Genomic DNA, 13,992 nt, shown 5'->3' on the forward strand with positions numbered 1-13,992 from the left:
TTTCCTGCACCATGGGCATCCCAGTGTTTCTGACTCTTTCCACTGGTGTGGAATTTGTATGACCCTGCCCACTGCCTCTCTGTTCACCTTTTCTTATTCTTTTCTATGGAACCACACTAGTGAATGCTTTCACATGGGGACCATTCCACCCTAGATTTTCTATTTTTCCTCCACCACAGATATCCCAGTGTTTCTGACTCTCTCCATTGGTGTGGGATTTGCAAGACCCCGCCCACTGCCTCTCCCTTCACCTTTTTCTATTCTATGGCACCACACTGCCCACCACCCAAGTGAAGGCTTTCAGACGGGGACCATTCCATCCTATATTTTCTGTTTTTCCACCACCACGGGCATCCCAGTGTTTCTGACTCTCTCCATTGGTGTGGAATTTGTATGACCCCGCCCACTGCCTCTCCCTTCACCCTTTCCTATTCTTTTCTATGGCACCACACTGCTCACCATCCAAGTGAATGTTTTCACACGGGGACCATTCCATCCTAGGTTTTGTTTTTCCTCCTCCACAGACATCCTTGTGTTTGTTTCTCTCTCCATTGGGGTGGAATTTACGTAACTCCGCCCACTGCCTCTCCCTTAACCCTTTCCTTCCCTTTCCTATGGCACACAGCAAAGAGAGAGGAATTAATCAGCAACTGAATATACTGGAGAGGTTTGGGCGACTGACTCAATATGATGGAAGTTGTAGTTCATCCTGCAACAAGACAGAGCACTGACCCCCAATGACAATGGAGCAGGACCTTATTTGGCACAAAGAATCCCCAGGTTGAGAAACGCTGCTCAAAAACATTTACACAAAATCAGTTAGCAACAACGTGCTGTGTTTACAAAGAGGAGCCGAGAGCACAGCACGGGGCCCAGGGCTCTTCCTCCGGCCAAGAAAAACGCGTGTTTATAAATCCATTTCCCTGGCTTTATTCAATGTTCCACATTATATACACTCTCTGAAGACGAACCATTTACAGGCCAGGCCACCCCTTTGATCCTGGTTGGCTTTGGGGTGGCTTCAAAAGGGGGAGAGAGGCCTCGAGAAGCCTCCCAACGGAAAGAAGAGGAGAAAGAAGCAGGTCCCCGCCGCGTTGCCTTTTTCACGTCATCATTTTAGACCGTAAATACGTTACCATATTTTTTTTAGAAAAAAAAACTTCAAACATGCAAACCGTAGAAAAATGTCATTTTTTTGTTTGTTTACGTCTCTGTAAGCTGGCAGTGAAAAAAGAGGAGATAGGACCCTAAGTTTTTTGTGCCTCTCGCGTTTTCGTTCGGACCGAAGCCCTCGATTTGGAGGATGCGTAGTGTCACATTGAGGTCGCTAGGGATAAAGGTGTTTTTGTAAAAAGGGTGGAGTCATCGGTCCGTAAGAAAATCCACGTTCGCAACCAAGAAAAGAGGCCAGTTTCTCCCAGCCGTTCAAAAAGAGACACTTTAATTGTCTCACGGTCCAAACAACGTTCCTTGACGTGGCCTCTTGGCTCAACCCTACAGCGCTACTTTGTCCCAAGATCCGTTTGCTGGTGGGCTTCAATCCTTACTGTTAAATCTTATTTTTTCAATGGGCGACTCATGAATCTGTCACAAGGTCATCACTCATACTTTAGAAAAATTGGTGTTTTTTACTGTGCCGGAAAACTATGATTCTAGATCCAGGGGGAAAAAAAAATTAAAAAGAGATTTTGGGATACTCATTCGTTAACTACACACTGGTTTTCTTCCTCGTCTTTAAAAAAAAGTCACAATGATGTCGGAGAATTAAAAAAAAATCCCAATTTTGCACAAAACAATGCCAACAAAAAATAAAATAGAATCCCCAGAAATTATAATACAGCAAAAAAAAAAATATCACCCACAATATCCTCGGAAAATATCAACACAGTGATCGGAGATAAAGGTGGCGGTAAGGGGGGAAAAAAACCACCAGAAAAAAAACTAAGCACAGGAGAAAAAAAATTAAGATCGGAAATGGCTATTAGTCTATGAATCTCCTATACAGACATATCCACAGGGAGGTGAAAATGGTCTCATCCAAAAATGATTTTGGAAAAGGAAATAAAAAACACAGAGAGAGGAAGGCCGACTCCACTCTCTCCGGCTCCGGAAGAGCTCAGATGTCCATGAGTTCCAAGTCGGCGTCCTCGAAGCCGTAGAAGGACTCGGTCTCGCTCTCCCCCTCGAAGAGCTGGTGCAGGATCTCGGGGTTGGCGCCCTCCTCGGCCGGTGGGCCCTCGGGGGAGTCGCCCTCCTCCTCGTCTTGCGGCTCCTGCCCGAGCTTCAGCTGCTCCTCCAGTGAGGCGATGAGCTCCTCCTGCATGTCGGCGTTGCGCCCGGGACTGTTGGCCGTGCCGTCGGGGCCCGGCAGGACGCTGGCCACGAGGAAGGACTGCTGCACCAGCTCGGGGCAGTCGCCGATGAGCTCGAGGGCCTCGGCCAGCCAGCACAGGACCAGCTGGAGCAGGATGTCCGAGTCGCAGGCGGTGTCGGCCATCTCCTTGGCCTGCTCCCTCCACTTCTTGTGCACAAAGTTTTTCACGGTCCGTTTGATGCAAACGTCCAAGGGCTGGATTTTGGAGCTGCAGCCGGCGGGGACCACGGCCGGGAGGGTCCCGGAGTTGCTCAGCAGGGAGAGGACCTCCTCCGAGAGGTGCGTCCGGTGGCAGTCCAACACCAGCATGCCCTTGCTGTTCTGGCTCTCCACGTGCTTCTGCCACACCTTGGCGGCCCAAGCCTCCATGAGGTCATCGTCGTTGTACCCGCCCTCCTTCACTTCCAAGAGGATGCCCTCTGGCACGTTGGCTGCCTGTTGCGCTGCCGCCCGGCCCCGGGAAAAGACCAACGCAGGCAGGACACTCCCGTCGGCCAGGACGGCCAGTACCACATCGCACCACGGCTCGCCCGTACCCACTGTCTGCAGGGCGTTCTCTTTCCGGTCGTCGCTGCCAAGCACCTCCGCGTCCAGGAAGATGGAGATCTCGTCGACGGCGGCAATCATGGAGAGAGGCAGGTCCTGGGTGTGGATCTGCCGCTGGACGAACTCGATGAAGCCGTTGGCGCTCTCCTCCAGGTCCTTAGGCAGTGGGTGGGCCACCGCGCGGCGGTTGTGCGTGCTGAGGTTGTGCCGGAGCATGAAGCGGACGGCCCACTCGTAGGAGATCTTGAAGCCGCCCTCCAGCGAGCGCCCGATCTTGGTGGCCTTCTGGAAGAGGCTCTCCTCGTTGACCGGCAGCTGCTGCTCCCGCTGGGTCAGGACCCACTCGGCCAGCTTCTCCTCGGCCTCCAAGCCCAGGTACTTGCCTTCCGAGAGCGAGGCCACGTTCTCCTCTTGGAAGGCCTGGAACCGCCGCAGCCAGCGCCGGATCCGCCGCGGGGGGTTCTTGAAATGTTCGGCTGCCTGTTCTGTGTTGCAGCACAGAGCAAAGAGAACCACCCGGAGCTTCTTGACCGAGAGCTGCTCTTTCTTGCTGGCCGCTTCAGGGGCTTCTTTGGCCGGCGGCTCCTCTTCTGGCTCATCGACGTTCAAGCACTCCTCCGGCAGGGCCACCGAGGTGGGTCTTTTGGTTGCCTCCTCGGGCATCTCCTTGGGAGGCTCCTCAACCACCTCTACTGCCTTCTCCTCCTCGAGGGGCAGAGGAGAGGGAGCATTCACAGTCGCAGCATTGTTTGGGGGAAACGTGGAGCTTGGAGCCTTCGTGTCTGGGTCGAAAGACTGAGCAGGCCTGAAGGCAGACAAAGGGGGGAGAGGGAAAGTCATTTGTTGGAATTCAACCCCACACTGCGCAAGTCTCAAGTCCTCAACAAGGAATAGCAGGTTTTTGGATGCTCTGCTATATTGTACTCCACACTCTGCTCGCTAATGAGCTGAGCGCTCAACTTTTGTATCCTGTTTGTTTTCGGATGCTCTGCTATATTGCACTTCACGCTCTGCTCGCTAATGAGTTGAGCTCTCAACTTTTGTATACTGCTTGATTTGGATGCTCTGCTATATTTCACATCACACTCTGCTCGCTAATGAGCTGAGCGCTCAACTTTTGTATCCTGTTTGTTTTTGGATGCTCTACTATATTGCACTTCACACTCTGCTCGCTATTGAACTGATTACTCAACTTTTGTATCCTGTTAATTTTTGGATGCTCTGCTATATTGCAATTCACACACTGCTTGCTATTGAACTGAGTGCTCAACTTTTGTATCCTGTTTATTTTTGGATGCTCTGCTGCATTGCACATCACACTCTGCTCGCTATTGAACTGATTACTCAACTTTTGTATCCTGTTTATTTTTGGATGCTCTGCTATATTGCACTTCACACACTGCTTGCTATTGAACTGATTACTCAACTTTTGTATCCTGTTTATTTTTGGATGCTCTGCTATATTGCACATCACACTCTGCTCACTAATGAACTGAGGGCTCAACTTTTGTATCCTGTTTATTTTTGGATGCTCTGCTATATTGCACTTCACACTCTGCTCACTAATGAACTGAGGGCTCAACTTTTGTATCCTGTTTATTTTTGGATGCTCTGCTATATTGCACTTCACACTCTGCTCGCTATTGAACTGAGTGCTCAACTGTTGTATCCTGTTTGTTTTTGGATGCTCTGCTTTACTGCAATTCATGTCTGCTCACTCATGAGCTGAGCGCTCTACATTTGTATCCTCTTTGTTTTTGGATGCTCTGCTATATTGCACTTCATGCTCTGCTCGCTCATGAGCTGAGCGCTCAACTTCTGTATCCTGTTTGTTTTTGGATGCTCTGCATTACTGCACTCCACACTCTGCTCGCTAATGAACTGAGGGCTCAACTTTTGTATCCTGTTTGTTTTTGGATGTTCTGCCTTCTTGCAATTCATGTCTGCTCACTCATGAGCTGAGCACTCTACATTTGTATCCTCTTTGTTTTTGGATGCTCTACTCGCTCATGAGCTGAGCGCTCAACTTCTGTATCCTCTTTGTTTTTGGATGCTCTGCTATATTGCACTTCACGCTCTGCTCGCTAATGAACTGAGGGCTCAACTTTTGTATCCTGTTTGTTTTTGGATGTTCGGTTTTATTGCACATCATGTCTGATCGCTCATGAGCTGAGTGCTCTACATTTGTATCCTCTTTGTTTTTGGATGCTCTGCTATATTTCACTTCAAGCTCTGCTCGCTATTGAACTGAGCACTCAACTTCTGTATCCTGTTTGTTTTTGGACGCTCTGTTTTATTGCACTTCACGCTCTGCTCGCTCATGAGCTGAGTGCTCAAATTTGGTATCCTGTTTGTTTTGGATGCTCTGCTATACTGCACTCCACAATTTGCTCGCTAATGAGCTGAGCACTCACCTTTTGTATCCTGTTTGTTTTTGGATGCTCTGCTATATTTTAGTGTAACTTTCCCTAACATCTCCCACCTTATGAAAAAGAGAAACAAAAAACAAACAAGGTTATGCCAGTTAGCAAACTGGCAAAGGCTCACCTTGAATGGGAAACCCAAGGAGTACCTCCTAAGAAAAAAACACAAGGAGTAGAAGGTAAGCTGGACACCGGAAATACAATATCAAGCTTGTCACAATTAGGCAGTCAAGGCCACTCTCTGCAAGTGGTTCATGAGAACCGATAGTACATGGAGAAGTAAGCATGTCAGGAGTCAATTTCTGACGGTATGAAGACATCACAAATTCCCTCCATGACATCCTGACTGAATCATCTTGACTCAATCATTTCTCTCTGTGACATTCTGAAGACAGCAGAGAGCATCAGTAGTGTCTTTATTTACTGCAGAGATACGAGCAATATATCAATTTCAAAGCAAGCCGTCTTGTGAGTGGTTATATAATATTGCTATTTAGATCCTACAGTCTGACAAAGTTTGAATTCTGAGCAAAGCCATTGGGCCTCCAGGAGCCAAGATATCATGAATATCAGTTAACATACAATAAAAATACTTGTACGATGACAAGTACGTTTCAAACTAAATATCCTCCCCAACTCTCCCCCCTTCTCCACCAAATAACCTCGACATTGGTTAATGCCCTCTTTTGTCGTCACTTGAATGCTGAGTTTTAAGAAAGCATCTCAGCATCCTGTCCATGTTTTCTGGCCAGCCTCCCGCACGCAGTGGCTGATCCGCATCTTTACCTCGTAGGATTACGTTGCTGAACTCGTGCGAGGGGTTGAACACAAGGTGTTTGGCCATTGCGTCTCCTTCCGATGTCGCAAAGACACAAGCAGAGCAGGCCAGCCGTACCCCACTAGAAAAGGGAAGGGGAAAAAAAGAATGACACTCCAAAAGACTGACAAGAATGCCTCCTAGGGTTGCATTATCTCAGCCTCATTGTGTCTGATGATCATGTTGATCTGGACGATGGGAATGGGGATGATGTTCAAGTTGTTGCAAGAGGATTCTCAAGGTCTCGAGCTTGGAAAAGGCTTTGCGCCGCAGTTCTCTGATGAGTGATCCAGGAATGAAGTTGATTCCATGCTCCCAAGTGTAGAAGTTAATGAGAAGTTGGAAGTGAAACCAAAAATGAGAATCCGTTTCTAGCTGTTTGGGAATTAGGTAAGGTTTTGTAAGTGACGAGCGAGAAATATTGCTTCAGTTGAAGCAACATCGGATTCACGTCAAGGTCCAAGTGTCAAGGTCTTGCTTATTCTATGGATTCAAGTGCCTTTGCTGTTGTTTTGTTTATGAATTCAAGTGCCTAGTTTCATGGCTTTACTTGTCCGAATGTATCTCCCTCTAAGTTTAAGATACACCGGGGAGGCCCTGCTCTCGGTCCCACCGGCCTCACAAACGTGTCTGGTGGGAACGAGGGACAGAGCCTTCTCGGTGGTGACCCCTCGCTTGTGGAATTAGCTCCCCAGCTAGATTAGATCGGCGTCCTCCCTCCTTTCTTTTAGGAAAAAACTGAAATTGTGGTTTTGGAACCAGGCTTTTGGCTGGCACTTTGGACACAGACCTGGACCATATGATTGTTATGATAATTTAAATGGCTAAATGACTGTATAATTAATGTTATTATTTTTAATTCTTAATTAATTTTTTAATTCTTGGAGCCCTGGGTGGCGCAGTGCGTTGAAACGCTGAGCTGCTAAACTTGTTGACCGAAAGGTCGCAGGTTTGAATCCGGAAATGGCTATATGACTGTATAATTGTTTTTAATTATTAATTAATTTTTAATTAATTCTTAATTTTTTTAATTCTTGGAGCCCTGGGTGGCGCATTGGGTTAAAACGCGGAGCTGCTAAACCTGTTGACCGAAAGGTCGCAAGTTTGAATCCAGAAATGGCTATATGACATTATAATTAATGTTATTGTTTTTAATTCTTAATTAATTAATTTTTAATTTTTTAATTCTTCAAGCCCTGGGTGGCGCAGTGCGTTGAAGCACTGAGTTGCTAAACTTGTTGACTGAAAGGTCGCAGGTTTGAATCCGGACAATGGCATGAGCTTCCACTGTCAGCCCCAGCTTATATCAACCTAGCAGTTCAGAAACATGCAAATGTGAGTAGATCAATAGGTACCGCTTTTACAAGAAGGTAACGGCACTCCATGCAATCATGCTGGCCACATGACCTTGGAGGTATCTATGGACAACGCCGGCTCTTCCGCTTAAAAATTGAGATGAACACCAACCCTGGAGTCGGACACAACTGGACTTAAATGTCAGGGGGAAAACCTTTACCTTTTTACTTTTTAATTCTATTGTATTGTTGTTCATTAGTTCAGTCGTTTCCGACTCTTCGTGACCTCATGGACCAGCCCACACCAGAGCTCCCTGTCGGCCGTCACCACCCCCAGCTCCTTCAAGGTCAATCCAGTCACTTCCAGGATGCCATCCATCCATCTTGCCCTTGGTCGGCCCCTCTTCCTTTTTCCTTCTATTGTATATTTATGGTTTTTATATTGGTTGTATTGTGATATTGTGGACATTTTCAGCCTAAAAAAAGTGCTGAAAAACTAGGCTTATACTCAAGTATATACAGTAATTTACAATGACATAAAAATCTCCAGCAAGCATGCAAAGAATGAGAAAGTACTAATGGACGGTGAAGCGACAGCTCCCCCTGGTGGCCAGAATACCCTCATGAAGAAGCTGGAATGTTAAACAGCCTCTGTGTGTCCGTCTATATATGTTGTGTGTCTCTGGCATTGAATGTTTGCCGTGAATATGTACATTGTGATTCACCCTGCGGGGTAAGAAGGGCGGAATATAAATACTGTAAATAAATAAATAAATGAAATAAGGGGCCGAGAATCCACCGTGAAAGACCTTTCTCCACCACCAAAGTCAAATGGACTCATGCCCGGGTCTCGTCTAGGAGTCGACAAAAAAAGTAAACAAAGGAAGCTCTTCCACTTACCATGCGGTGTAGTTTTTGAACAAGGCCAAGTATTTCGGACTCTTGCGAGGAACGTGGTTGCTGTTAAAAAAGAAGGTAGGACACAGCCATTTTGAGTTTATGTTTATTATCATTATTATTGATTGATATATATATATAATGTAATGAAATATAATTAATTGTATATACATATAATATTTATAATATTATAACGTAATGCAATAGAATACTAATAAAATGATATTATAATTCTATATTTATATTACATATCTATATAAATAAAAATGTAATGTTCGTTTGTGGGATTAACAGAACTCAAAAACCACTGGGTGAATCGACACCAAATTTGGACACAAGACACCTAACAACCCAATGTATGTCTTTCACTCAAAAAAAAAATTGATTTTGTCATTTGGGAGTTGTAGTTGCTGGGATTCATAGTTCACCTACAATCAAAGAACATTCTGAACCCCACCAACAATGGAATCGAACCAAACTCCAATGACCAACATAAAATACTGGAAGGTTTTGGTGGGCAGTGTCCAGAGATCACTATGGACTCAAACAAGGATGGATCTGGACCAAACTCTACACGAAGACTCAAGATGCCCAAATATGAACACTGGTGGAGTTTGGGGAAAATAGAATCTTGACATTTGGGAGTTGTAGTTGCTGAGATTTATAGTTCACCTGCAATCACAAAGCATTCTGAACCCAACCAATGATAGAATTGGGCCAAATAATAATATTATACATTGTATATGTGTGTGTGTGGGGGGGGGGGGGAAGGGCGGCATATAAATGTCGTGAATAAATAAATAACATTAATATTAATATTAATAATACCATCCTTACTTGATCATGTGGTTGGCGTAGGCGCGAGAGCAGCAGGTGCTGTAGCGGCAAAGCGAACAGTGGACGTAGGTGGGGAAGTGGTTGGGGAAGTCCGGGATTTCGAAGCTGCACTCCAGGCAGGTCTGTCTCCCCAGGATGCTCCTGCAGCGGCCAAGAAGGGAGAGGCAAAAGCAAGGGTGGGCATTCAGTGCCTTGTTACAACTCTGGAGAAAAGGTTTGGTCAACTGATATTGTGCTATGCTAATAATATTACAATATAATTGTATAGTACAAGATAGTAATATATAATACTGATATTGTGTTATGCTAATAATATTACAATATAATGGTATAGTACAATTTAGTAATACGTAATACTGATATTGTACTATGCTAATAATATAATATAACATAGTATAATGTAATATATTGTATATACATATAATATTTATAACATTATATTGTAATGCAATATAATACTACTAATAATAATATATTATAATTATATATTTTATATTACATGTAATATTAATAATAATGCAATACAATGGTATAGTACAATATAGTAATATATAATACTGATATTGTACTATAGTAATAATATTACAGTATAATGGTATAGTACAATATAGTAATATATAATACTGATATTGTACTATGATAATAATATAATATAACATAGTATAATGTAATATATTGTATATACATATAATATTTATAACATTATATTGTAATGCAATATAATACTACTAATATATTATAATTATATATTTTATATTACATGTAATATTAATAATAATGCAATACAATGGTATAGTACAATATAGTAATATATAATACTGATATTGTACTATACTAATAATATTACAGTATAATGGTATAGTACAATATAGTAATATATAATACTGATATTGTACTATGATAATAATATAATATAACATAGTATAATGTAATATATTGTATATACATATAATATTTATAACATTATATTGTAATGCAATATAATACTACTACTAATAATATATTATACATTTTATATTACATGTAATACTAATAATAATGCAATACAATGGTATAGTACAATATAGTAATATATAATACAGATATTGTACTATAGTAATAATATTATAATATAATGGTATAGCACACTATAGTAATATATAATACTGAAATTGTACTATGCTAATAATATTACAATATAATGGTATAGTACAATATAGTAATATATTATACTGATATTGTACTATGCTAATATTATAGTATACTGTATGTATATATATCTTGTAAGCCGCTCTGAGTCCCCTTCGGGGTGGGAAGGCCGGCATATAAATGATAAATAATAATAATAAATGATAGCTAAATAAATAAATGCTCCATTGAGTCCTAGTTTCCAGGGCAGCATTCTTTGTTCTAATGACAACTCTGTAATTTTCCCCCCACTAAGAGAATAGTTTAGTTAAAAACTTGGCGAAAGGTTCTGACATTTTCCGGACGGCCTTCTTCTGGATGTTCCTCTGGAAAGGCGGGTATGGGAAGTTGAGCTGGGAGTCGGCGGAGGACGAGAGCTGCGTAGCGTCCGGAAGGAGCCCCGGGGGCATGTCGCTGGCCGAGAGGGGCACCGGCCGCGGAGGCCCTCGCGACGCCCTGATGGTCACCTGCCGGCAAAAGGAGGAGAGTCTGCGTCAAGGCGATCAGAGCGACATCATCAATAACCAGCATGTTCCCTTTCACAATCCGCCATGCCACAATAGGGCTACAAAGCCTGGATTTGCCAGCTTTGGGGTGAAATCCTAATCTGTGCATGTACATGTACCTATACAGCTATGCCGCAGTTCACTACATTAATTTTGTGTAGAGAAAACTGGGTACCAGAGATGGCAATAACAAGGAATGGATGATAGCCAACTGCTGCTCTGGGCCAGAGTGAAGAGAGAGGGGGCCAGGGGACAGTTCCCCCTGTCCCCTGTGCTATGCTAATAATATAATATAATATAATATAATATCATATCATATCATATCATATCATATCATATCATATCTATACATGTATCAGGCCAACGAGTGACCATCACACATAAAAACATTGAAAAACACAGCAGAAAGATGTAAAAGAAAAAAACCCCAAATGCATTTCAACACATGTGCAAAACCACATGCATACAAACACACACACATACACAAATATATATACACACATATATGCCTATATACACACAAAAAACACATATACACAGAAAGAAGGAAGGAAGGAGGAGGAAGGAGAGAAAGAGGGAAAGAAGAAGGGAAGGAGAGAAGGAAGGGAAGAAAGAAAGGTAGAGAAGTAAGGAGAGAAGGAAATAAAGTGTAAGAAGAAAGGAAAGAGAGGGAGGGAGGGAGGGAGGGAGGGAGGGAAGGAAGGAAGGAAGGAAGGAAGGAAGGAAGGACGGAAGGAGAGAAGGCATGAAAGAGATAAAGAGGGAGGGAAGGAAGGAAAGACAGAAGGAAGGAGGGAAAGGAGGGAAGGAAGGAAGGAAGGAAGGAAGGAAAGAAAGAAAGGAAGGTAGAGAAGGAAGGAGAGAAGCAAATAAAGTGTAAGAAGAAAGGAAAGAGAGGGAGAGAGGGAGGGAGGGAGGGAGGGAGGGAGGGAGGGAAGGTACGAAAAGAGAAAAAGAGTGAGGGAGGGAAGGAAGGAAGGAAAGAGAGAAGGAAGGATGGAACCAAAGACAAAGGGAAGGAAGGAAAGAAACAGGTAGAGAAGGAAGAAAGAAGAAGGGAAAGAGGAAGGAAAAGAAAAAAAAGGAAGGAAAGAAAGATGGATGGAAGGAAGGAAGGAGAGAAAGAAAGAAGGCGAGAAGAATAAGGTTGACCACAGCAACTCCGTGGCAGGTACAGCTAGTATCTATATAAATAAAAATGTAATGTTTGTGGGATTGACGTAACTCAAAAACCACTGGATGAATTGACACCTAATTTGGACACAAGGCACCTCTCAGGCCAACGAGTGACCATCACCCATAAAACACTGAAAAACAAAAAACACTGAAAAAGCCAAAAAACAAAAAATACATTACAACGCATGCACAAAACCACATATATACACAAATACACAAATATATACACACACACATATGCATATATACACACAAAACACATATACACCGACTGGGCCACAACAACGCGTGGCAGGGGACACATAACCAAACCAAATGACCCCTCAACCTCTGAGGAGGCCTGCCATCGATGTGGGAGAAACGTCAGGAGAGAATGCTTCTGGAACATGGGCAGACAGCTCGGAAAACTCACAGCAACCCAAACCAAATGTCCCTCCCTGGCTGGCAATTTGTGAAGGTCCACTGGTACCTTGGTGCCTGGCTTGAGCCCCTCCAGCTGCTTGGGCTTCCGGAAGGTTTTGTGGTGCTGCAGCTTGTGCTCAATCTTGTCCTTGGCGAAAAGGAACTGGAGCCGGCATTTGTTGCAGCCGTAGACGCCCTTTTTCTGGGGGAAGAAGCACAGCCACACATTATTATTATCAGTAAAGGTAAAGGTTTTCCCATGACATTAAGTCCAGTCGTGTCCGACTCCAGGGTTGGTGCTCATCTCCATTTCTAAGCTGAAGAGCCGGCGTTGTCCATAGACACCTCCAAGGTCATGTGGTCGGCATGACTGCATGGAGCTCCATTATCTTCCCGCCGGAGTGGTACCTATTGTTGCAACCCAGGGCAGGAAACTGGACCCTCAGACAACAATCCACCACACTTGACTTCAGGAAAACAATCCTTTTTTATTGACGAAAGATGAATACAAAATAGAGGAAATATGCAAAGGTAAAAAGTCACAGCAAAAATCAGCAACAAGAAATGTCCATAAACAAGATCATAAAACCTACAGCAAAACAGCTGAATCCTGGAACCTGTTAGCAATCCACTAACCATACTTGGAACAACTAGAAAACCTCCGAGGAACAAGGCCACTTGTATCAGAAGACCTGCAAAAGCTTGCACATGAATCTGGAACGATGCTTGGTCTGAAGCTGCATTCAGGCCAGGCGTACTTAAGGCCGAGAAATCTATTGCGAGACACGCCTGAATTTTTTGTTTGCATTTCTCCCAACCTGGCTGACCTACGTAAACTTTGTGCTTCTCCCCGGCTCTGCCAAATCTGTCCCACCTATCCTCATTAGGCAGACCAGGTGTCAAGATTCTCTGGAGAACTAAGACTGGGAGGAAAAGGGAGTGAAACTTCTCCGCTCGGCTCGGAATGCATGTTCTCATGGGAATTTTGACTTTCACTTTCCAAGACTGTAGGATTTTCACTACTCAAACCATCATCATCTAAATTGGCCTCAGGATTCACATTGACATCTACATCGGCATCAGGAAATACAATCAGAGAATCAGGTTCAGGGTCACAAAGAGGCTGAACCCCAGCATCTATTGATCTACTCAGATATGCTTGTTTTCAAACTGCTAGGTTGGCAGAAGCTGGGGCTAACAGTGGGAGTATTTTATTGTGTTGTACTGTATTTTTTCGGCTTGGCGTCATGATAGCCGCCCCGAGTCTCCATTGGGGAGATGGTGGCGGGGTATAAAGATTATTATGATGATTATTATGATGATTATTATGATGATTATTATTACCTGGTGCCGCATGAAGTGTTGCTGGAAGGCGTTGCCGTTCTTGAAGACCTTGAGGCAGTAAGGGCAAAGGAGGTGCCGCGTGTCTTCGTGCACCATCCGGAAATGCGTGTCCACATCCGTGTAGAGTGACGAACGGTACTGGCAGACCTGCGGGGAACCAAACATTGAGACAGAAACATTGAGAACCCAATAAGACCGGCCAAATCGG

General features: G+C 43.9%; 1 protein-coding gene across 2 annotated transcripts in view; it reads right to left on the reverse strand.

The window, feature by feature from the left end:
* Positions 1-906: 906 nt before the first annotated feature.
* POGZ (pogo transposable element derived with ZNF domain) overlaps positions 907-13,992 on the reverse strand; it is a 42,239-nt gene continuing 29,153 nt past the window's right edge. For both annotated transcript variants that reach the window (XM_060758084.2, XM_067472331.1), the window contains exons 12-19: positions 13,785-13,931; positions 12,508-12,642; positions 10,651-10,823; positions 9,190-9,330; positions 8,356-8,415; positions 6,130-6,242; positions 5,468-5,495; positions 907-3,725 (exon numbers count right to left, since the gene is read on the reverse strand). In XM_060758084.2, coding sequence (XP_060614067.2) covers positions 2,117-3,725; positions 5,468-5,495; positions 6,130-6,242; positions 8,356-8,415; positions 9,190-9,330; positions 10,651-10,823; positions 12,508-12,642; positions 13,785-13,931 — 2,406 coding nt within the window. In that variant the 3' untranslated portion in view covers positions 907-2,116. The remainder of the gene's footprint in view (positions 3,726-5,467; positions 5,496-6,129; positions 6,243-8,355; positions 8,416-9,189; positions 9,331-10,650; positions 10,824-12,507; positions 12,643-13,784; positions 13,932-13,992) is intronic.

This window comes from Anolis sagrei, chromosome 12 (assembly GCF_037176765.1).
Source record: "Anolis sagrei isolate rAnoSag1 chromosome 12, rAnoSag1.mat, whole genome shotgun sequence".
Classification (NCBI taxonomy): Eukaryota; Metazoa; Chordata; class Lepidosauria; order Squamata; family Dactyloidae; genus Anolis; species Anolis sagrei.